General features: G+C 43.2%; 1 protein-coding gene across 2 annotated transcripts in view; it reads right to left on the bottom strand.

The window, feature by feature from the left end:
* Nucleotides 1-6,325: 6,325 nt before the first annotated feature.
* The window catches only part of LOC144768728 (membrane-spanning 4-domains subfamily A member 4D-like), a 501,596-nt gene continuing 482,753 nt past the window's right edge, over nucleotides 6,326-25,168 (bottom strand). For both annotated transcript variants that reach the window (XM_078652605.1, XM_078652606.1), the window contains exons 6-8: nucleotides 15,974-16,093; nucleotides 7,838-9,061; nucleotides 6,326-7,531 (exon numbers count right to left, since the gene is read on the bottom strand). In XM_078652605.1, the coding sequence (XP_078508731.1) occupies nucleotides 8,951-9,061; nucleotides 15,974-16,093 (231 nt within the window). In that variant the 3' untranslated portion in view covers nucleotides 6,326-7,531; nucleotides 7,838-8,950. The remainder of the gene's footprint in view (nucleotides 7,532-7,837; nucleotides 9,062-15,973; nucleotides 16,094-25,168) is intronic.

The following is a 25,168-nucleotide window of genomic DNA, read 5'->3' as shown; positions in this document are numbered from 1 at the left end:
TGATGGGGCCTCCCTGTCAAATGTGGATATTCATAGGCCTTGGGCTAAGAGGAGGACTACCTAATGGGTGGTGGCCCAAAAGGTTGCGGGGGCTAAAGGGGCCTATGTTACACCCTGTGTTTCAAGCAAGATTATTCTCTTTAAGGACTTTATGTCTTCTGTATGGTGCACAAAATTTCCAAAGTGAAAATTGTTTGAGACACTTCCTCAAAATAAGTTGCTAGTAGAACACCATCGCCTACCAAAATGTACTTTCCATTAGGTCGTCTACATTTGTGGCACACGCACTGACAAAGTTTGGAGTGAGCAAGACCCACGCTTTATGTAAGGAAGAACACCCAGCCTGTTAATGTTTCATATGTGAATAATCCGTAAAATATGTTTTCAGGGTAAGAGGGTGATTTTGGCATACACATTCTACTGAGCATAATGAAGCTCCTATTTGTGCCAGGCCTTCTCTAGAGGCCCTACAAGAAAGAGAAACATCTAAGCATCAGTGGTTTAGGCATGGCACATGTCCTGGAACAGCACCTCAGACTGCACAATCATGGAAAATAGGCACACTAACCTAGAGGATTAATCACAAGAAGCTGTTTGTAAACAAATGTAGTGAAGTAGCCATTTCTATGTACATCGACAAGAAGGTACAAAAGTGGCCGTGCCCCTCCTGTACTAGCTACTGGATGCAGAAACGTTTAATCACATGACATAACATGAGAAGTTACACACAAAGTATATGATGGGGTGTCTTGGGAGATTTAGTCCATAACTACTGACCATTGTGAAGAGGTGTAGAGTTTATTAGTCATTATTTGTGGGAACTAAGAAGATATATGTTGATATTGTTCTGCGAAATATTACTAGATGAGTGTTTCTCTCCCCTCCACTGAGCATTTCACGGCATTTGTATTCTGGTAAAAAAATGTTAAGGTATTGCCTGAGGAGTAAACACCAGCCACTGGCAGAAGCAGAAACAGAGGTAGACCACAATCATGTTACTGCCAAGTCTACCAGGAAGCCCAGCACGAAATCCCCCTTGTCCATATCAGATATATCACCTCCAGCAATCCCAAAGAGTACAAAAAAAAGAAAAGGCACACTTATGCAACTAAATCACAGGCTCCTTTGTCCAGGGCTAGCCAGGCGAAGCTGAAAACCCTGGATTTCACCAAACAGAAAATAGCCCCATCCTTAAGGTCGTATTTTAAGGTACAAGAGAGAATGGAGCCCAATCTAGAAAACGAACCGAACAAGGGCCAGCCAGGAACAAATGGGGATAAAGTGGTGGAAGAAGTGTTAATAGAAAATAACAGGTTTGCTCCTTTAAAGGTATTAGAATAACAGGACCAGGCGGTTGCGATAGTCTTCAACCCAAAGACGGTATGGAAAAAATAATGGGAACTTTGATCAATGAAATGAGGGCTAATTTTGCGACTTCAGAGAATAACCAGACTAAAATCGAGGAAGCATGCGAAACACTTGACCAGAAAATAAACATGCTTATGGAAAGAGTCACTTTAGACGCACAGGAAATGGTGGTTATCAGCAAAAAAGTAGAAGTAAACAGGAAAGAAATTGATGGACTTAAAAGTACAGAAAATGAAATAAGAGACCGATTGGAAAACCAGGCCAGGAGAAACAACTTAAGAATTTAAAAAATTCCGGAAGGTCTGGAAGGGGAAGACATTAAAAGCTTTGTGGTGAACCTGCTAGAGGAATCTATTCCCTGGACGAAGTCAATAGATCTAGCTGCAGATATTCAAAGAGTTCAACGTGACCCTTTTGGGAGAAATAAGGTCAGGAAACATTCAAGAAAAATTCTCATCAACTTCAAAACGTACACATTTAAAGAGAAGATCTTAAGCGATGGTCTAAAAGCAGGGTCTTTCCCCAAAAACAATTGGTCATGGAGAATTAGGTCAGACATTTCAAAAACAACGCAAGACAGACAGTGGCAGTTGGGCCAATACATGCAACAATTGAAAACTCTAGAAGCAACAGTGCAAATGCGCTTCCCAGCAGCACTGAGAATAATGTGGGAGAATAAGATGTATAACATCAGATATCCAAAGGAGGTAGAGTGTTTCATAGATCGAATAAAGGCCCAACCAGAGAAGTAAGTGAAACTAAAGACAGAAAAATAAGCTAATCAGCTCAATAGGACACAGTAGAAGAGTAAGGAGCTCGAATTAGGGGCAAAGGAATGCCCCAAAGAAAACCGAGGGAGGCTTTTCCCGGGGAGGGGAAAAGGGGAGGAAGGCAGCACGAAAAAATTTGCACAAAAAAAAAAACGCACAAGGTGGGGAGCAAAATAGGGGGAAAAAATAATAAAAATGTCCCAAGCAAGCAATATGAGGTTAAGGGAAATCAGACTATACTTGTAAAAACAAAAAGAGGCTTCAAAAAAAAGAAAAGGGGATGTGTGTGGAGGAGTATGGATCAAATGGCAGTTAACATTATGACTTGGAATGTAAATGGGCTACGAATAAGAAAACGTAGGGCAAACATTATGGTATACATGAAAACAATTGATTGTGAACTAATAATACTGCAGGAGACGCATCTATTAAAAGTTGAATGGGAGAAGATCCTGAAAAGTCAAAGATGGATAGAGTCATGTCTGTGCACAAATCAAGACTGTACAGTGAAAGGGGTGGCAATAATATTTAAAAAATCTCTAGGAGTAAGGGTGGAAGCTTCAGAAGTAGACAAGAAAGGAAGGTGGGTAATAGTAAATGTGAGGATAAAAAACAACCCCTATGTCATTGTTGGGTAATATGGTCCTAACCTGGACGACCCAGAACCACTTCAAAAAGTTTACCCGCAACTTCTTTCAGCAAGGGCACCTATAATAATGGCAGGGGATTTTAATATTATACTAGACCCAAAGAGAGACAGGTTCCCAACAAAGCATGGCCCCATTTTACCTAAGATGAGGGAGTGGGTAAGCCTTTGCATCAAGGACTTAGGACTTATGGACATATGGAGAGTAAAAGGGGATGCGACAAATAAATTTACTCTGCAAAATAAAAGATTGGGACATGCTTCAAGAATAGACTATTTTTTGGTCGACGTAGGGTTATTAAATTCCACGCAAGCAGAAGATCGTGTACCAGCACACTTAACAGATCACTCAGCTGTGATACTGCGCCTCAAGTTAAAATGCTCCTATACTAGCCCTAGATGGACTGTTAATAGAGCTATATTCCAAGATATGACTTGCACTGATAAGTTATTAGAAGAGACTGAAGAATTCTTCCGCATGAACAGCGAAGGAATCACAAAAGAAGGCCGCCTGGGAGGCCTATAAGGCCATTATTAGGGGAAAAATAACAGTCTCTTGGCACATAAGAACAAAGTAAAGAAAAACAAGATTCATGAGCTAGAAAGAGATATTGCTCTCTTAGAAATGGAGATAGCCATTGATAATCTTACTCCACAAGAAAAAATTGACATTGAGGAAAAGAGAATGTTGAAAAAAACAGAATTGTCTGACACTCTTGAACAGATAGTCAAGGGAAAATGGGAGGCCAGCAAAATATCTCATTATGAATATGGAAAAGGTTGTGGGAAGTGGCTAGAGTGGAAACTAAAAACGGATATAACCCATAATAAGATCAACAGAATACAGAAGGAAGACCAAAAATATACCACAGAGGAGGAAGAAATCAGAAAAGAATTTGAGAAGTGTTTTATTAACCTATACACAGAAGAAACGGTGGTTACTGAAGAGGAGATTGAAGCATTATTGGAGAAAGTCCCTATGAAAAAACTTTCACATGAGCAAAGGGAGGAAATAAATCAGCCTGTGAGCAAAGAGGAAGTACTAGAAACTCTGAAGGGTCTCAAAAAAGGTAAGGCAGCAGGTCCTGATGCCCTCCCAAATGAGTTATATGTTCATCTTCGTGAAGCATTGGCATCGCCACTGGCGGCCCTTCTAAATGAAGTATTTAAAGAGAAAGGATTCCTTCCAGCCTCATGGGATGAAGCAATTATCTGCCTTTTACTTAAACCAGGAAAGAACCCTACAAAATGTGAATCCTATAGACCAATCTCACTCCTGAACACAGATTACAAGGTATACACTCAGATTTTAGCCAAAAGATTAGGCAAGGTGGTGGGGACATTAGTACATACAGACCAAAAAGGCTTTATCAAGGGCAAGCATATACAGGAGCTTACTCAAGAGCTTATAAGCGCAATTGATCTGGCCGCGTATCATAAAACACCTTTGTCAATCTTAACTCTGGATGCTGCTAAAGCCTTTGATAGAGTGAGTTGGGCTTTTTTAAATGCAACTCCTGCTAAATTTAACTTAGGAGAGTCCTTTCTGAGTGCAATCAAACAAATGTATACAAATCCCTCGGCTAAGGTGTTAGTAAATGAGTCACTGACAGGAAAAATAATTATACAAAGGGGTACAAGGCAGGGATGCCCGCTATCTCCTATATTGTTCGACCTATATATAGAACCCCTAGCAGAGTTGCTGAGGAAGGAAAAGGAAATAGCACCATTTATGCACCAGGGATGGGAGAAGAAGGTTGCTTTGTTTGTGGATGATTTGATGGTATTTACTAGCAACCTTGAGGTATCTATGCCAAAGGTAGAGGAAATAGTGAGAACATTTGGGAATGTATCAGGGTACCTAGTGAATCAGTCAAAAGACAGAGATCCTTCAATGGAACAATTTGTTTCAAGATCCTAGAGTTAAAAAGAAAATAAAATATCTGGGCATAGACCTCATAAAGGACATAGAAGTAAAACAACTCCTCAAACCCTGGGGGGGCCGGCCACTCTCTTTTTTGGGAAGATCCAACATAATAAAGATGGCTATACTCCCGAAATTCACTTATCTTTTTAGTACTATCCCACTGGAATTTAAAGAGAAATTAAAAAAAATACAGGGAGATCTAAACAGCTTTATCTGGAAAGCGAAAGGAGCCAGGATGGCCTGGAAGAAGATAAGGAGGAACAAGGCGCAAGGAGGTTTTGCCAGCCCGGACATTATACAGTATTGCAGAGCCTTCCAATTTAAGTACACCAGGTCAATGTTAGGGGAATTCGAACCACTCCCGGATCATTTAAAAAGTACCTGTACAAGTTTGGACACCCGAAGTACTTCAAAAAGATAAAGCTAAAAAGACTGAAGGCAGCAGCCTTGCTCTGGTATAAAATGAAAAGATCTCTTAAAATCCCATATTACAGTAAATATGCACCAATTTGGGACTCCCCTGGAACACCCAAATGTTTAAAAGACAAGCTAGCGATCCCTTTGAGGGAAAGCAACCTTACAAGATGGGGATATAAAAAACTGAGAATACTGTGAAAAAACAAAAGGCACAATCTCGCGATTTAAGTATTACCAATTCGCTAGTTGGGTTAGAAATCTAAAGGATAGTCAAGAAGGAATGGGAAGAGCAGAAGAAAAGGTGCAGGGCAACAGGATCCAAAAAAGGGAAATAGCACAATGGTACTGGGCCCTGATTCAGGAAGGGGAGGAAGATGACAAAACTCCAGGCGAGGTCTGGAGAGGAGTACTGCCGGAGGAAGATATCCAACATAATTGGCAAGTATCTGTAGCTACATGTTGGAAAATTGTGAGATCTGCACCTTTAAGAAGAAACCACTTATTCACAATCCACAGAGCATATTGGACGCCAAGGAGCTGTCAAAGATCAAAGGCCAAGGGGAGAGAAGTTGCCCCAAATGTGGAGAGAAGGGTGCAGACAACCTCCATATGTTCCGGCAGTGTCCTCAGCTCTAGGTCTTCTGGAAGGAAACGGGTGAGACTCTGTCTAAGGTACTTGTTCGGCAGGTAGAGGCGAGTATAGATTTAGTTATTTTTGGGGTAAGAAATGACAAGGGAGAAAACCCAAAATTGAGTAAAGATCAAGAGAGAATTCTTTTTATTCTGATTTTACTGGCAAGGGGAGAGATATGTATAAAGTGGGTAAAAAGTGTACCTCCAACGCATAATGAGTGGTTAGCCTCAATACAAAGAATATACAAACTAGACAAGTGCACAGAGGGGCAGTAGAAATGCATATTGGGCCATCTGGGGAAAATGTATTTTAATGAACACTGTATGGTCCAATGATTAAGCATTGCAGTAATGCCTCAAGTGGAAAAAGTGACTAGCTCAACCCAGAAACATTTTGAGTCGGAATGGACATAAAGGGGCTAAAGCACAGAGGGAATCCAGAAATTCTCCATGCACATGGTGCGCTTACCCAGGAGAAATCCCAAAAATTCCAGAAGGTCAGATCGAAAAGGAAAGTGGTCCCCCGATACCTCCAATTCCAAAATATTGCTGTATGAAAAGAAAAAATGTTAATACATATTTGTTTTTAGGAATGCTGCCAATCCATCCTGAGCTTCCTGAATGTTAGAAACCCTATTATTCTTTCCCTGCCTTTGCATGTCCAATACCATAGCATCTCAAAAGCTTTATGAGAGTCTCAACATTTTTGTCTCTGCAAAAAAATTGTAAAATGAAACAAGAATGTAGAATGGATGCATAGCCATGCCTAAACACCACTGCCCCCTCTTTCTGATACTGAAGCTGTATTCACCTCCACTTTCTGTTTTATAAATGTTGAGACATTTGTGACAATTCTTGGCAATCAAAAGCATGTGAATTCATTCTTGTATTGTCCTTATCATCTTTGGGTTAAAACCAGTGCACAGCATGGCAACTTCACATATGGGATTTGAGACAATCGACTTTATATTTGAGGTTGGGGTACATAATGTGCTGCTGTTTATGCTTGACCTCTCTTCTGCGTTCCCCTCAGTGGACCACCAGATTTTAAATAATAGGCTGACACGGATGGCAAATGCAGAGTCCCAGTCTTTCAAATTGGATGTCATCTTTCTTCAGGAAGAAGTGTTGTGACATAAGTCTTGGTTTTCTTTCTATGTCAGCGTCTTCTTCATGTATTCTTAGCACCTTCCTGGCCATGCGTGGAACCAGTGATGTAATGTGAGTCCTATTGGTTCTGTGCATTCTAGTGAAGCCATTTAGGAAAGGTAGAGACAAAGGCTAGGGAGGATGGTCTTCTTTTGGTGTAATAGTGTAATTTAAATGTAACTGTAGATACACAGACTAAATGAGCTGCCTGAGTCAAGTGTTCCTCAGAGCACACATCTCCAGATTTACCATGAACACTGCACTAAACTTTGCACATTCATCATCGAGAGAGTTTCTCAGTTGTGCATGGTACCCTAGGGATCCCCATCATCAAATGCACTACTTAATATTTGCACAGCATCACTGTTTGAAACTATCCTGAAGGGTGTGACATTAGGTCAGCTCTACGGAGATGATGCAGCGATCTATATAGAGGTTACATGTCAGAGCAAAGCTTTGAAACACACCAAAAATGTCAGAAGGCATTCAAGATCTGAACACAAAAGTCTACCTACAACTTAAGTGGACAAAAAAGATTTTTAAGGCTAACCTCACACGTCTTTAACTTTTTTGCTGTCAAAATGATGCAAAACGAGAAGGTATTTGTTCACAATAACATGACTATATATGTTTCCAGTATCCTCCATTGCACATGTGTATATTGTATGCTTTTAAGTAATGTATTTAAATGTTTTACACTCTGGCTTTTAAATTACATTTTTTATCTTATTTATGTAATGAGATTGTTGGTTTTAGCGCGGTAATTGTAAATATGGATAAATTGTATAATTGTCTCTCTCCAACTTACTATAGCCTGATCACGTGGATATTTGCTTGTAAAAGGCATTGTGGATATTTGCTTGTAAAATGTTTTTATTTTTTTCTTTGCTTTTATGGCTAGATAGCCGAAATAAAGTTGAAACAAACAATATAGCATCATGTCAGTGTGGTCATGAGCAGCCAGCTGCTTTCTTCATCACCACCATCTGAAGAAAATGCATCCTAGGTGCACTTCTACTTAGAGGTTGGAGCAACCATCGACGCATGGCTGGAACCCTCTTTATTCTGGCCTTATGACTGCCCAAATGCCTACACTGAAACTGTCAAAAACGTCTACTGTCCAACTGGTGCACAGAATGAAGAAAAAAGACCATAAGCTGGAAGCCAGGAGTGACATACGTTGTTTCCAGTGAAAGATAAAATCTTCTTACAGAACACATGTTTGATATTATTGCTCATATCCTTAACACTTGCTAGTCTCAAGCAAAAACTGATCAGGTGACGGTATTACAGCAGAATGTCATCTCCAAGTATCTGCTGACATTTGAGATGGCAGAATAATTAATCTATACTTCTCTATATGAACTTACCTTCTCAATATTTCAGTCCTCGATACTTTCCCAGAATGTTATGGCAGAACGATATTTTGGAGACCATGCAATCTCTGATATAATAATATCATAGGATCAATTGCTTTACAAGACTGGCAAGCATTTAGGGTTTTCAAGTAGATACTATATTACGGATGATTACGAATACAACTATTTGTGCAAGGAAAGTCCAAGGTAAGAAATGTATAATACCTTGTTACTGATGTTGTGTGCTCTGTGGTTAAATCGCATGATCATGAAATGTGCCACTGGCTTGCCTTAACACATGATTGAAGCAAGGTCATGCTTCTTGGATCCTACCAACAATTGCCCTCTGAATCTAATACAAATCATCATTTCTATTGCTTTATTGTGATGTAGATAATAGCATTTCAGTTTACACGTTCAACCATTCTAGGAATGATCTGCGCTAATGCAGTATGTAAAATAAAGTTGTACCTGTTAAAAAGAGTACAATTATACTTATTATAAAAACATGAATATCTCAAATTTCACAGCTTCTAAATATTATATGGCACGCTGATTACACATCAGAGAATATGTTTTAAACAGTTCCATAATTGGAAGTTTTTGGGAAATTCCTTCTTGCAGTATCCCGCATCCATTGCTTGCACGTGAAGCCCTCAGTGCAGGGCACATCTCTCTCTCGTTAGGGCGGCAGGATCTCACTGATGTGGGGTTGGGATGTCAGGGCTGCACTTACGTCAGGGTGAGGCTGATGTCCCGGATTTGGGGCGGTGGTTTGATAGATCACCACAGACTGAAAGAGTCAAACACAGGTGTAGATTACCGACGTGTGAATGTATGAGTAAAGCCGCTGCCCCAACGTATGAGTAAATACCTGACAGAATGTATGGGTGAATCAGTGGCTGAATGTATGCGAGAGACAATGACTGAATATACATGTGACTGGAAGTAAAACGTAACTGGGAAACTGAGGGGCATATTCTCAAGCCCCTATCACCAAGGGAACGTCACTTTGTTTTTTACGTTCCTGTGTGTAATAGGGCCAGCGCCCTATTCTCAGGGCAGCGTCAACCCACTTAACGTGGTTTACAGCCACGTTAATTGGCTTAACGCTGCCTTGAGAATAGGGCCCCTTTCACGCTAAACTTAGCATGAAAGGGATCATGCAGTAGGTGTTGCGGTGGGCGTACCACAGCAACACCCATTGAATTTGATGCTGTCACCTATTATCAAGGGCGGCGATAATAGGTGGCAGCGCCAAACTTAAGACCAGAAAAATTCTGGTCTTGAGGTGGCGAAACGAGGAGAAATGCTTAATTTCGCCTTGTTTTTGCTATTTCCATGTGTGCTGCCTTGTGCAGTACACATCGAAAAAGCAAAATGCCATGGTTTGTTTATGTACAGGAAGGTGTCCCTTCCTGTACATAAACAAACCTTTTTTTAAAAATGCAGTTTTGTAACTTGCAGGAAGGGACACCTTTCTGTACATAAACAAACCTCCTTGCTCACAGACAACCTTGCACTCTGGTGCAAGGGTGCCTACATTGGCGTTAAGTCGTGAGACTTAGTGCCATCGCAGGGGGAAACGCCAGGCTGCACCACATTCTTGAGAATAGGGTGCAGCCTGGCGTTTCCGAAGTGGCAGTGTGAGGCGTTAAGCCAAGCAGGCTAACACCTCTCACTGCCACTTCCTCGTAAATATGCTCCTGAATGTCCTCTACATAACAGTCAGTCTTTCAGGGATAAAACCTCTATTTATACATATTTTTTATTACATGAAAATGCTCAATGCTATAAATGTCACAATAGAACAAATTATTCAGTAGGTCTCAATGAAAGTAATCGATGAGGTTAAAGTGCATGTTGATCTTAATCATACATCAAATGTTTTGTTCTTCCAAGAAGGTGCTAGGCAACAGCCAACAAATCAATCATTACAGATGGCACAGAGCTACATGGGTAACGTAATGAAACATTTAAAATATGATACATATATCCAACGTGGGTGTCCATGTTTTCAACCATACAGTTCAGTATAAATACTGATATAGAAATAAAAACTAATTTGTTCTTTGGAAAAGTTCCACTCCAGTGTGAACGTTTGGACCCAAAACCGAATTCCAATGGTTCTCCTCAGGACAAAACTCAATCTAACAAAGCACCTCTCACCTGTGTTAATCCTGTACTTGTAGAGGTCTCAATCAGGTTCAACACCGTACCCTGCTCTCGACGATAAAGTTGCAAAACGTTTTAAATCCCCGCCACAATAGAATGCAAATTTGCGCTTTCTAAAAGATCCTGTCTCATTACATATCTATTCGGTTTTACTGCACATGCCTGTCTCCGTGTCTCGGAGCTTCAAAATAAGGCTTCCAATTTTGCCTCCTAGGGGTGTACAAAAAACCTCAAGTGCTAGTTTTAAAAGTGGCTTGCTTCCTGAATAATTGGTTTGAGCTTTTAGCTTGATGATTTGGTGTTGCACAAAAATAATAAGCAAACGAAATAGGGCAATATTTCACTTTTTGACAGCAAGCCCCAGATCCATCACTCTCCACCTCTCTTTATTCTTACAAAACTTAAACGCAGAGGAGGATCATGACTTTGGCACATACTATCTATTCAAAACGTTTTTTCCTGAACGTTGAGACCTGAGCAACTTGGCTGATGCCCAGTGGAGCTGCTAGACAGCTAATGAGGAGATTGGCCCTGGTTTCCCCCTTGACCGTCACCTACCCAGCCAGACATTGGACACAGTTCCTCATCGTCTCCCTCCTATGGCTCCTTCCTCCCCTCCTTTCCTACAAATTCTCTCAACCCTGTTGTTTATTTACAGTACCTTACTACGCTATTGTAACTGATGTAACTTGTAACGCTATGCTCCTCTGGTATAGCGCTCTGATACCTCCGGGCCAGCCAGCGCTATATAAACCTTTTTAGATGAACCTTGTAATGTAACGATCCTCTGGTTAAGCGCTCTGATACCTCCTGGTCTATCCAGCGCTATACAAAGTTCTCAAGACAAATAAACTCAAAACTGGTTTTCCTGAACGCTGAGACCTGAGCAACATGGCTGATGCCCGGTGGAGCTGCTGGACAGCTAATGACGAGATTGGCCCTGGTTTCCTCCTTGACCGTCACCTACCCAGACGGACATCGGACACAGTTCCTCCTCGTCTCCCTGCTATGACTCCTTCCTCCCCTCCTTTCCTAAAAATTCTCTCAACCCTGTTGTTTATTTACAGTACCTTACTACGCTATTGTAACTGATGTAACTTGTAACGCTATGCTCCTCTGGTATAGCGCTCTGATACCTCCGGGTCTAGCCAGCGCTATAAACCTTTTTAGATGAACCTTGTAAAATAACGATCCTCTGGTTAAGTGCTCTGATACCTCCTGGCCTATCCAGCGCTATACAAACTTCTCAAGACAAATAAACTCAAAACTGTTTTTCCTGAACGCTGAGACCTGAGCAACATGGCTGACACCCGGTGGAGCTGCTAGACAGCTAATGACGAGATTGGCCCTGGTTTCCCCCTTGACCGTCACCTACCCTGCCGGACATCAGACACAGTTCTTCCTCGTCTCCCTGCTATTACTCCTTCCTCCCCTCCCTCCTACGATCTGTTGCAACATTGTTTATGTGTACTGTACCTTACTATGATCTTTTAACTGATGTAACTTTTAAAGCAACGATCATAAATGTAAAGCGCTCTGATACCCTTTTGGGTCAAGTTCGCGCTATATAAAACTTTATAAATAAATGGTTTGCTCTTCTTTGTCTCCCTCCCCTCATTGTCTATTAGCCTTTGAGAGTGGGCATGTTTTAATCTAATACTAATAGGGCATCGGAGAACTAACACAGCACTCAAAGTCAATTATTAAGAAACTTAGCTTTAGTTAAGAAATCCTGGAAAAAAGCAGAATGTTACACAATTTGGAGGAAAATCAGCAGCCACAATGAAACGAAACCACTTCATGAATAAGAGGAAACAAATTGGCAAACAAAGGAAGTGAAACAGCTGTCAGAGAATTGGCTGCATTCTTTCTCCACGCTAGCATTTGTTCATTTCATGATCTTTACAAGAAGTTGCAGAGGCTAGGAAGGACAGCAGCAGCTGGGGGTTGATGGGCCTTTGTTCAGCTGTTAGCTAAGAGTCTTAATTGCAGACGTCCAAACATGGCAGCCATGAGGGATGTTCACTGGCAGCTCACTTGCAAGAGAGTGGAGGCGTATCCTCAGCAGAATCCCCAGAAGTGTCCCTCAGAGGGGCTGAAGCTATGCTGTGTTGTGCATCCTTCTGCATATTGTATGTAGTGGCATTGCATACAATCAGGTGACACGAGCAGCCAAAGAAAACAGCGGATACGCTCAGGACTTTGTTGGACTTAAGGGGTCGACACGGTCATCAGCCCTCTTAAGGGCTGGACAGGCCCCGAAGCTCACACTTTCAGGGTGAGTGACAGCATGGGGCCTACAGCCAGCCAACTTGCAGATGCGTCTAAATCTCAAAGGGTGACTTGCCGTGTGTTGCAAACATGCACTGGCAGGCAGGATAATATGCATAAGTGTAGGACCAGTCACGAATACTACTGTTCCTGGCTGTTTCATAACCCTTGGTCCTTTTCAGTTTTTATTTACATAGAAAAGAGATGCCACAAGTCCAAATGGCCTTGGTGAGATGTAATGCCTGAGTGCAGGGGTGAAGGCAGAGAGGAACAGAGTGAGTGTGTGTGTTTTAGAACTCACACTAATAGGAACAGATCGGTCCTCGTAGTGTTGCTTAACCTTGACAGAAGCACACACACGTTCTTTGTGAGGACCGGGCTCTGTAGTGTTTTCAGGTACTTTCGAGCAAGTGCATAAAAAAACTAATAGTTCAGTTTTATTTGCTTCATTCCACTTTATAACCTACCCCAGTAACAAAGGATGCCTGGAGTTAGATTTGAAAATGCTCATTGTATTACAGTCGATGGCTGGTTCTCCTTTGTGTGTGTGTGTGTGCGTGTTCACCTCTGTGCATCTGCTGTCTGCATGTGTGTATGTGTGTGCTCATGTGTAGTCCTATGTCCATGTTTATGTGTATAAATATATGTGCATCTGTGTGTCTAGGTCTCTTTGGCTGGTGGTCATGTCCAGGCTCTGAAGGTCACCACCAAATGGCATCTGGTGGCACATGGCATGGGGACAAACTTGAAATATGGTGGCACCCACAAGCACGTGCTGCCTATCTCGGGCATGTGTTTCTACAACATTGACAAGTAAGACTTACACTATGTCAGGCAGTAGACAATGTGACATCTTGAGAGAATATGACAAGCTAATTCTTGGGGCAAACCTGTTTTTTAACAAATTAACGATTTCATATTTGGGGTTCAAACGTGTTTGTTTTTTAATGGCGAACTTGTATTTGGGGAATATCCATTTACTTCCTCAAAAAGAAGAGCTCGTACATGAAAATCAAATTGTGTGTATTTTCAAACACTGTCAAGACGATTAGTACAAAACCAATACATTTCCATAACGTAAAGACAGCTGAGGTAGGTATACTTTCTACAGATGTAATATCCTTGGTGATAGAAGACATGTGTCCCTATAGCACCTATCTTGTAAATCATGTGGAGGAAGTTCACGCTAAAGATTTTTCAGATATTATCAACACAACTGCTGTCGGAGGCCAGAGGCTGTAACATTTGAGTCACTTTAATGGATACGTTTACATTTCTGAGAGAGCAATGTCTTTCCAACCTGTGAAGGAAATCATGTCGAGGAACCGTAAGATGCATCTAACTTGAGTGATAGCTCAGCTGTCTACTAACTGGGACTGCATTTAGGAGATCTGTGTAACCTTTGACCATTGTGTCACTTCTAGGTTTATTCTGCATCACAATATTTGAGTGAAAATCTAATTGGAAGCGGCAGGATGGGAAAATGAATGGAGGTGGATGACAGTACAAAAGAAAGTTCTAAGAACTTCATAAATAATGATAAGAAGCAATGCCAGCTGGCATACTTTAAAGTAAATTGGACTGCGTGTAAAACCTTTGGTTGTTAAGGCAAATAGCAGTAAACACCTCCTTCCCCAACTCCCGACAGTGCTGAGGGGGAACAGACTTGTTTGTAACACCAACACATTATTGAAATGATTCCATAGAGCCACTTTAAAACTGGATGTAGACCCCATGGCTGTTTATGTAATTTATTTGAAAGAGAACAATTGGGCTATAATTTCCAAACATAGTCTTGGGGTGAAACCCCCTACTAAGCACATTAGGAGATAGGTGGCTTGGCCAGTTTTCTTGGTCACTTGAACAGGCTAACTATGCCCACCAGTTCAAACGTTCAGCAACTTCTACTGAATGGGACTAGGGGGATCACACCGAGACCAATTCTATGGAAAAACCTGCCCAATGGTTGGATTTCCTATGTTGGTACTCAGTAGCTCGGTGTCCAGACCGCAGCAGCTGGGCCGTCATGGTGCACCATGCGCAGGGCACAGCCGTCCCAAGGTTGTTCAAGCTTGTTTTCTGTACTAGTAGCAGGGCTACAACCCTGCTCCCAATAGAGGAGCAAGAATGCCATGGGCCCTTGTGCAAGCAAGGAAAATGGTTCCTTCGATTGCAAGGGGGTAGTAAAACACCGCAATTATAAGGGTTTAATGGGACCCTCAGTCCTGTGGGCCCCGCTGTCACTGCACCTGCTGCATGGATGCCAGCTATGCCACTGCAAGGAGTGGAATTGCAGGGAGGATTGTTTCTGTGCTGCAAGAAAATATGTTTGGCCTTTTATGGCCTTGTGACGTTACGAGAAAGGAAATGTCCCCATTATTTATTCCAGCAGTAACTCTTCATTATTCAACAGTAGGCTGCTCATAGGTTCGAAGTGAAACAAGGAGTGGGCAGTGGCGGCTCGCACAGGTAAGTGCGGTGATCCGGTGAGGCCGGCTTGGGGGTGGGGCGAGGTAAGGGGTGCTGGAAGTCAACATAAGACAGGATAGTGAAAAGTAAATAAATTTAAAAAACACTTACCAGTGCAGCGAGTGCAAGGTAAGTGGTTTTATTTATTTACTTTTTACTCTCCCGTTGTATGTCGGCTCCCACCCCCCAGCCACGCCCCACCTCACCGCCCCAAGTACTTACCTGTGCGACACGCGACTGGGAGTGGGAACTGTTAATAGCGAATACAGCTTCTGAGGAGGGCTTGACCTGGCACTGTCGTTTGTGATGTCCAGTCCTTAAGTCAACGGGCACCATAGGGAACCATAGGGCACCCAACCCAAGGGCAACATGAACGACCCTTACATGGAATCTATGAGGTGTGCTAACATGGAGAACTTCAGGAAGTTCTAGAGTATCAAAGCACAGAAAAAGGGCATGGCAATCTCCACTAGTAATAAAACCTATCCGTGCAGGAGAATTTCTCTGCAATCAGAAAGCGGGAAAACTCACTAGTGAAGATTTTTTGTTCGACAACTCGAACTTAGTGTTGCTGATGATGGTATTGACTAAGCTCAACTTTGTCAGTGAAGTTCTAATATTCACACTCCTAATCACTGTCAATCTACGGCCAGCAGCAGAGATGTTCTGGAGTACTTCTCCAACCCTGGAACACAAAGGATCAATAGGCTTTTCTGGTAAAAAACAAAAAAAAACAAGAGAAAACGAAAGGAAAGAATAAAAATCATGAAAATAAATAAAATCCGTTTACCACTTCAGAGTAAGCCGTCCTGCAGATGGTTTTGCATCCGAAGGCAGAAACGGAAATGGAAACACATAACTCCAGGACACTCATGATGAGCAGTATGAAAAGCATTGCCCAGAAGACAGCCTGCCAATGACAAAATGAAAATAAACTTTGAGTTAAGTGTAGAAGCATGAAACATCCATCAAATATTACTAGAACTTGTCCTTTCCTACAAGTCCCCTCACTATTAAATCGCATCCCCCTATTTGTTTTTAACTCCTACCCTTTCCTTCACCAATACCTCCCCAAACAAATATCTTAAAACTCTCCTTCACTGGCCACAGCACGTCGGTCGCTGCTTTTTTAAGTGTCCCCTAAAGGCAACTTTCGCTGTCTGGCAAGAGCTCATGTCATCACATACCACGCACCAACACAACACATGCATACACACAAAACAGAATCAAAAAGAGGTTTTTGGAGAGCCCCTTTCAGCCATTGGCCAATGTGGTCCAGCTAGCTTTAATCATTGACCCATAGGGTTGTCCGTCTTCCTTTTGCAGATGTGAGCACATTTAAGAATCAATCTACAACCTCATTGGCTTTAATTCTTTGTTCGTTTTTTTCCACGGGGGTTGACTACTTCAGCGCTTTCTTTTTATGCTTTGAACATGACCCAGTCCTCCTTTGCCTGCCCACACTGCTCTAGTTCTCCCCTGCCCATCCACATTCCATGTGTTGGCACTTACGTTCTTCATTTTAGTTTACCGATCATCATGCCACAACGCATGCAAGTGCATGCATGGTGGATATATTGTAAACCATTCCAAGTTGTCTGGGGTGTATGCACAGGCATGTGTCACAGTGCATGCATATTTATAACATTACAATGTATGCTTGTGTATGTATTGTGACGCATGCCATGCTTGCATCACGATGCACAAGAGGCATTGTTTTCCCCTCTTCTAGGAACAGTGAATTGAAAGTTTTAAAAACAGACATGGAGTACCAGTGCAAACAACCATTGGCAAAGCCAATAGGTTCGCCTTCACCATCTCTAAATGGAAGACCTATTGGTTTCGCCAATGCGTATAAATGCTTCCCTTTGCTCCGAGGACATAGACACCAGACCTTTGATACAGGAGGCCTGTTTGTCTGATACCCTGATCTATATACTACATTGGATACTGCGCTCAGTCACTTTCGTTCTCTTTCATTCTTTGCTTGCTTTTCGTTACCATTCTGCAGTGACTGGAAAATGCTGCGGTAGTGTCTGCTTCTGTGGTTCTCTTTGGCTACTCTAAGAAACCAATCATGTTTACTCAATTTCATTAGAAAAATCTTTATTCTGTAAATAAAATCACCATAAAAGAATACAGATCCATAATGATACAAATCAATTTCATGAATAACAATAAAAACCGACAATAAAATTGCTTATAGGATCAAGGAAAACATAACACAATCAATCAGGTCGTTTTCCTAGACACACAGACAGCTCGTAAAAAATATAAAACAGTAAAAGTCACTTGCTCCGTGGGTAGCATCCGTAGATACAACAAGGAAGGCCTGACTTGTTTAAAGTGCAATGATTTCAGCAAGGGGATTAAAAAAATGCTTCCTCGGCCAACTGAAGTAAGAGCAAAACATATAAAATGAAGCGAGTCCTGCAGAGCCACATTGACACGTTGTCGCAGCCGCAGGTTGCCATTTCCTCAGGGGAACCCACCCACGCGGGGAAGTTAGAAAATGATGCAGTTGATTAAACCTGAACCTGACCAGTGAAAACCAGTCATGCTGTGAGCGAACCAAGCCCAGTTATGGCTCCATCCCCTGTACATTTTTTAGAAGCGTATGGCCCCTAACTTCTGGTTCCCGGAGTTCTAAAATATCTCTCTCCAAGTGTTCCACGAACAATCTTTTGACACTCCCCAATTCGTGGGCACAGAGAGCAGTTGGGTTTGTAAAAATATCAGGCCTACCTACAGAGAAAAAGGATGCCTTAACATGAACAAATCATGTTTCCCGGTCCAGAGACAGACAATCCTCAAGAATCCACCAATTTAACTTCAGTTCCTCCCTACTCCAAATCTTAATCCAACACAGGAGCGGGCTTAAGGAGATTAGGTCGAGACATAATCAAGATCCAATTCTGCATGCACAGGAAAAGTTGGGTTGGAGTGGCCCAAAGTTGGTCTCCATAGTCTGAATCCGATCCACTTTAATGTGCCCCTAAACCTCACAGCCATAGCGCAATTGTGCAAGACACTTTACTTGTTAAATTTTTAAAATATCCCTTGGTGCCCTGGACCCTAGCCTGGACCCAAGCCTATGGCTAAACTAAACTAAAAAATGCCCCTATAGTTTTTACGGACTCTGATCTTTTGGCCTTTACCAGGGGTCTCCAACAATTTTTACGATCAAATAAAATTCCAGATAAGGGTAGGCCTTAACTTTGGACAAAGTAAAATTGTATACCTTAAAGGTGTTTCTACTTTTAGATTTGGGGCCAACTACGATTACCAACTACCATTACATAGGACTTCGAGAAATTCGCTAAGAGGTCCAGGAGTCCCATAAAAAACACATACTTGGCTAGAAACAAGTCCAACCCCTGTGCAGTCAGAGCCATCAGGACCGCATCGTCCCATCGTCCACATATAGCAAAACTTGGAGAAATCTATTTCCAACCTTAGGGCAGTCGGCCAACACCGATAGGAGCATGGACTCTAACACGTTCACATATGAGGTGAACAAAAAAGGTGCAAGTTTGCACCCCTGGCGAACTCCACAACTTGTTGAAAATGATCGGGTGCACGCTGCTCCTTGAGAAAAACGCACTGAGGCTGAGGTCGATGAGCGCTTATCAGCTAATATTGCTGCAATGCTGACATCGCCGCCCAACTCTCAGCGCAAATCCTGTAATTTTGGTCGAATCACCCTGTCAAAAGCATACGTCAGGTACATAAATGCAAGATATAGAGATTCAGACTGAAGCACTGTGTATTTGTTGATAATTAAATGGAGTTTGAGACATTGGTCTGAAGTCAACCTTCTCACCCTGAATCCATACTGGACGTCATGCAAAATGTTATTTTCTTCTGCCCAGTCACACAGCCTATTTAAGAATACCCTCCCCAGGACCTTAACAGTAGCATATAATAAAGAAATTGGCCGATAACATTGTGGATTCTCTTTGTTCCCCTTTTTAAAATAGGAGGATGATCAAGGGGGTGTACCAGGAGGGTAGCAACCCCTCCTGTGCAGCCACATTCAAGACGTGCATTAATAGAGCGGCACAAACCTCTATGTTAGCTGTGAACAGATCTAACAGTACACTGTATGGGCCAAGGGCCTTGTTTCTGGACAGGGCAAGAATTCAGTGTTGGATTTAATCTAGTTTGAAAACCACTTGTTTGCCCGTTTTGACAGGTGCCCCAGGGTTTTTATGGCCCCCTCCAGCCCCTTTGTTATAGATACCCTCCAAATGAGCCACCCACTGTTGCTCCAGGTAGTGATGACAAAAAAATGGGGAAACAACGGACAGGATCCCGGTCTGCAGGGGTGTCAGACAGGGTTGCGTGCTAGCTCCCACACTATTTTCACTCTATGTTAATGGTGTGGTTGAGCACCTCCAGCAAGAACCAGCAGACGCACCCTGTCTGGGGGGCGTACGGATCCCTACCCTGCTGTTTGCAGACGATACTCTGCTCATCTCAAAAACTCCCCAGGGGCTACAGAAATTATTGACCCGCTTCCAGGACTTTTGTCTATCCAGAGGATTGGTAATCAATGTGGATAAAACTAAATACCTGATTTTACATCCTCCAAGGAAACTAGGTCGCCCGCCTGTTTTGAACACCGTTCCCTTGGAGAAAGTTTCCGAATTTGATTACCTAGGGCTGCGTATAACTGACAACATGAATTGGTCCTCCCATATTAACAAGATGGTCCTGAATCACAAAAAAGTAGGGGGTGCTCTGCTGAGGGAATTTCGAGCATCATCCAAATTTTCTGTGAGACCTGCAATTGAGATTTATAAGGCCAGAGGCGTAACATCAGCATTGTATGGGGCAGAGCTGTGGGGACATGGCAATCTAGAGTCCCTATCCATGGCTGAAAATACGTTTTTGAAGGACCTCCTAGCCCTCCCCATGAGCACCCCAACAGTCCCGGTGCTCCTGGACGTTGGTTGTAAGAGCATTAAAGACCAGGCTCGCCTTCGACCATTGCTCCTTTGGTCCCGCATATGGAGGGTTCCGGAATTAAAATCTTATGCCGATGGCTTGGCAGAGGTAATGAACATGGGAGGCTGGGCCAAGATTAAGTGGTTGAGGGACACCAAAAACCTCTTGGGGGAGCTGGGCTTGGGGGACGGCTGGACTACAAAATCTGCTCCTCCAAAGGCTGACCTCAAAAAACTTTATTGGGACTGGGTCTTTGGCAAACTTATTGGGAACCCAAACCATTGTAACTCGACTGCAGCATTTCTGGAAAACAATGATGTGCCAGCCTATGAACCCTACCTGGACTTAATCACCTTACCAGTTGACAGGGCTCTATACATTAAGCTCAGGGTGGGCACCCTCCCGATCGGGGCCCTAGTGTCCAAATGGAAATCCAGGACCCACTTATCGCCTTTCTGTGCCCTTTGTTCATCTAGGCTTGAAACGGTAGCACACATCTTTTTTGAGTGTCCGGACTATACTAATCCTAGGAGATACTGGCTTAAACCACTTTTTAGACGCCTGGGAACACGTAGGCATTTAGTTGCACTACGTATTTTATTGACTGATACCTCCCCTCCCATTGTGTGTGGCGTTGCCAAATTTTTAAAACGTTCCTGGTTGATTCTCTGCAAGAGACTGTCAATTTCAATTTAATAGATTTTTAGTAAATTTATGTAGGGTCATTTCCTATTTTTATTCTCTTAGCATTTAAATGTTGACATGCCTATTTTCTGTCTTGCAATGCTTTTTTATATGTATGTTTGCTTCCAAGATATCTTGCATATCGAATAAAAGCTTTCAACCATAAAAGCAGTCCAGAGCCCTCTGATAACGATCCAGAAAAGGGAGCGATCCTCTGTTTCACAGGCTTGACAGAGCTCCTCCCAGGCTGACTCCTGCAAATGATGTCTCCACTCCTTTTGAGCCAACTTGTAAGCCCACCTGCAATTTCTAATCAATTACCCGTTCCTCAGGGACTGCTTCGCGGTTGCCTTCAACAGGCGCAGAGCTCTCATACAGTCCCTGTCAAACCATTTTGGAATACTGAACAATGCATTTGTAAGCTTTCAATACCTCCCCTGCATCACTATCTAGACAGATACTAAAATCATACAGGCAAGAAGAAAAAAGAGATCTTTATAAATGCTGAGGGTCCACCTGAGCCCAATTCAGCCTTCTCCTCTTGTCAACAACGGACAAGCTCATAAGGGCACCCCTTGACTGTTGTTTTGGGCCCACAACAATGTCCAGGATTAAAGATAATAGATTGTGGTCACTGAAAGGGCTGAAAATGATATTCAAATGAGATGAGCAGATATAATGGTGCTGAAACAAATATAAAATCAATAAGCGAACCACTGCCCCTCCCTTTATAAGATGAGCGAATGTCGGGGTCAGGGAATTCACCAATTTCTCCAAAGTGAAGACCAGGTTATGAGTGTCCAGGAGCTCATTTAACTCCCGCCCCTCCTGTGAGTGAACAAAATGTAAACCTTTACTCAGCCAACAACTACCAGTGGAGGCACCACCCTCTGGGGGAAAATTACATAAGTGACAGTTAAAATCGCCAACAAGGAAGATTTGCGGTTGGCCATCACCCATCGCTGATATGAAGCTCAAGACGCGATCCAGGTGAGGGATTCCGAAGGGCTAAGAGCATCCTCCCTTGCTATTATAGGAATTACTTAAAACAATTTGAGAATATGCAGGCAATGTGAGTCGTACACACTGCAATGTGCGAGCTTGCCAATTGAGGTCCAAGGTATGCCCACTCAGCTCAATTGTAACAAATGTAATTAAGCCGCCCTACCAGCCGTTAAAGGCACCACAGTAACAAAATAGGTCATGTATCCATCGAGGGAAAAGCTATTAACAATTGCCCATGTTTCTTGAAGACAGATTATATCGAAGGGTTTAACATAAGACACCCCCCTCGGGACACTAAACCAAGAATCAAGACCTGCAATATTCCAGGACAGCAACATCAGACTCTTTGCTTGCTGGTAGGGAACTGTCAGACTTGTGCCATGGATTCCTTGAAACAGGGAAGTTTCAGGTTGGTCCAGTCACTCGCAGGACTCCAATGCACTCAAGGGGAGAAATCTATTGGCGATGGATATCTGGGGGGATGGCCTAATAACAAGATGGTCTTTAACTGGGCAGGACCTCCTACCAGAGGAGTGGGAAGCACTAACTTAACAGCCTGGTCTGTAGAAAAATCCCAGGGGCAGGGTGATTATCCCTAGTTGGCCTAATGTCAATCGAGGGGAGGCGGCAACAAGCTAGCCAGGGATTATTAAAATTAACCACCACACAGTCTCTCTGCCAGGGTTTCCATCCTTGCCTATACAGCTTATTTTCATACCATAATATTAGAATCTGCAAGCTCGCACCTATAAGAGAGATGTGAGCTGATCCAGTGCATCACCTTGTTTTTAAGTTTGTGGTAAGATTCCCTGTTGGGGTTGGAACAGGGGTGGACATTCCTAAAGACCATAACATAGGGTGTTGCTTCAGGGGGCAAATTTAGAACACTTCCTGGGTTTATAGGAGATGCTAGGCGCCATCTCCCCCCTGATTCGTCCATATGGCAAGGAGGGGGATCAATACTTCGGGAGCTATGAGTTACTACTACAGGCCCTTGCTTTGAACCTAATTGGGAAGACCCTAGTTCTGCACCAGAAGGCTCAATGGTTGCCGTAGGGAACCTCCCAGGAATTGGTTCACCTATCCCCGGAACTCTTCTGATGTACCCTGCAACTGGGCAAGCCAACCCCCCTCCCCTTATTCATCAGGGAAACAAATTCAGAGACCCTGTCTAAATGCGGAAGAGTATCAACAGGATTGGGTCCAACTTGTTATTTAACAATGTCTCGAGGTCCCTAATCTATACATTCCAGTGAAGAGAGCCCGTCTCCTCTCCAGATGATTTGGGAATAAGAGAGGCAGCCGCCAAAGATTTTGCAGAGGCTGGGTAGATGCACAGCCCTTCCTTTTCCGCTTCTGCCTTGGACTGATGGCTGGTGAGGTCGGGGTTATAAGTCTGTCTATTGCAGGGGTGTCCCCCATGATCTTCCTCATGATCCCCCACCCCTGCCTCTGTCCCTGTCCTGGGAAGGCCCCACCAAACTGCTACAGTTGGGTGGCCTAAGGTGGGGGGAGTATGGGGTGTCCCTGTCTAGCGAGAGCCACCTCTCAAGTTCTATTTCTGGACACGCCTGCCTGATGGGGAAAACCTTCTAATGACGGCACGGCGGGAGCTGCGGAATGGGACAGAGGTTTGGTGGGGGACCTTTCTTTCTGCCCACTGCTGCAACACCCATCAGCACCATTTAGCCCATTTCACAAACTGGGTAGCAACAGAAGTAAGCCAAGCAGGGACATCAAAAAGGGAATCCCGCGAAGTAGTCAAGAAAAACTGTCATGGGCACTGGGAGGTAAAACCCGGAAAACAAAAAGAAAATACCTTGGTTTTGACCTTGTTCTGGGTAAAGGGTCACAGCAGAGACGATTACCTTTAAACTGCTCATTAAGGGCATGATCCAAAGGGGGTAGCCCCACCCCACCTCTTCCTGCTGCTTATGGGCGCAAACAGGCCTACTCTTTGCCTATTCTTGGCCCAGGCACGTGCCTGGACACGGCCTGCGCTGCGGTAGCCCTGCCGGAGTTAAGTAGTGAGCCTATTGGCACGAGCACAACACAGACGTTTTCCAGCTGTGATCTCCACTGGGGCTTGAGGTAGCCTCCTCCTTCCATTTAAACGGGTTACGTAGTGCACCTCCTGGCGTGCACACAACAGAGGCGGCTGCCTGCCGTGACCTCCACTGGGGCTTGAGGTCCACCCCTCCTTCCGTTAAACAGAGTTAAGTAGCGCGCTTTTTGTTGCTCGCACAACACAGGCGACTTACTGCCGCGATCTCCACTGGGGCTTGAGGTCCGCCCCCTCCTTCCGATCAAACGGCTCACTTTTTGTATTTCAGAATGGCCCTGGTTATGCAAGTTGTAATAGAGGAAACCTAGTTTTCCAATGGTTGTGTACCGTCTTTGTCGCACAAGAATGACGTTTCCTCTGGCTATGCTCCACCATATGTTGAAGGTTTCAGCTATAAGTCCTCCTAACACCCCTCTATGAGAGATTGCATCAGGTATAGCTAGAGTCCTTCTGTTGTGAGCACCAAACCATTCCCTCCTTTACATTATGCCTGTTTCGTGATTAGCCCTTTCTCAGACTCAAGGGAAAGCTGTTCCCAAACTTCTAAAACACAATGAGTTCTATCTTGTTTTAAACAAAATAAAACGTGCATGTTCAATCTGCCCACTCCTCTTTTTCATTCTTGTCAGCTCATTTTTGGGAAGTCATCAGAAGGACTCAATATATTATTGGAAATTAGAGGATTCGGCTGTTTGTATTACTCTTGGGGCACCTGTGCACCTAAGGCCTTTGTTGCAGGGATTCTGCACAAATACAGAACTATGCGCAGGACATGGTACCTTGGTGTATAGGAACTGAGTCTTCCTACCGCAGTAGTACCCTCGAACCCAGGACCGACTAGCTATGATGTCTCACTTGCTCTCCTGCTTAATCACAGAGAAACACATGATTAGACACCCCAGAACACAACACTCCCAGATCCGACAGGAATCGCAGTAACAAAACACACCCTTTTGCTCACTCTCTTGTGCTTGTTCACAATAAGATCTAACGGAGACAAGAAAGTGTTTAAAATATTTATTTTAACTAACATGACCTAGCATGCAGTATACGTGCCACAAAAAGCAGGAGAATGCATAGAACAAATATTGTCAGCATAGCAGTCAGTCTATAAATCATGAAGGTAGATGTCATCATAAAAAGACAACAGAGAAAGGACTATAGTGCCTAACCTCCCTCCTCCTGCCAAGAAGAAGTATTATTATATAACAGAAGGTCTCTGGACTTTGTCAGCAGACCCAATACCTTACCCTATAGATTGTAGGTCTACATCATGGGTGC

The sequence above is a fragment of the Lissotriton helveticus genome, chromosome 7 (genome assembly GCF_964261635.1).
Source record: "Lissotriton helveticus chromosome 7, aLisHel1.1, whole genome shotgun sequence".
NCBI lineage: Eukaryota > Metazoa > Chordata > Amphibia > Caudata > Salamandridae > Lissotriton > Lissotriton helveticus.
The sequence above is the reverse complement of the archived record's forward strand: the minus strand, read 5'-3'. Positions and strand labels throughout refer to the sequence as shown.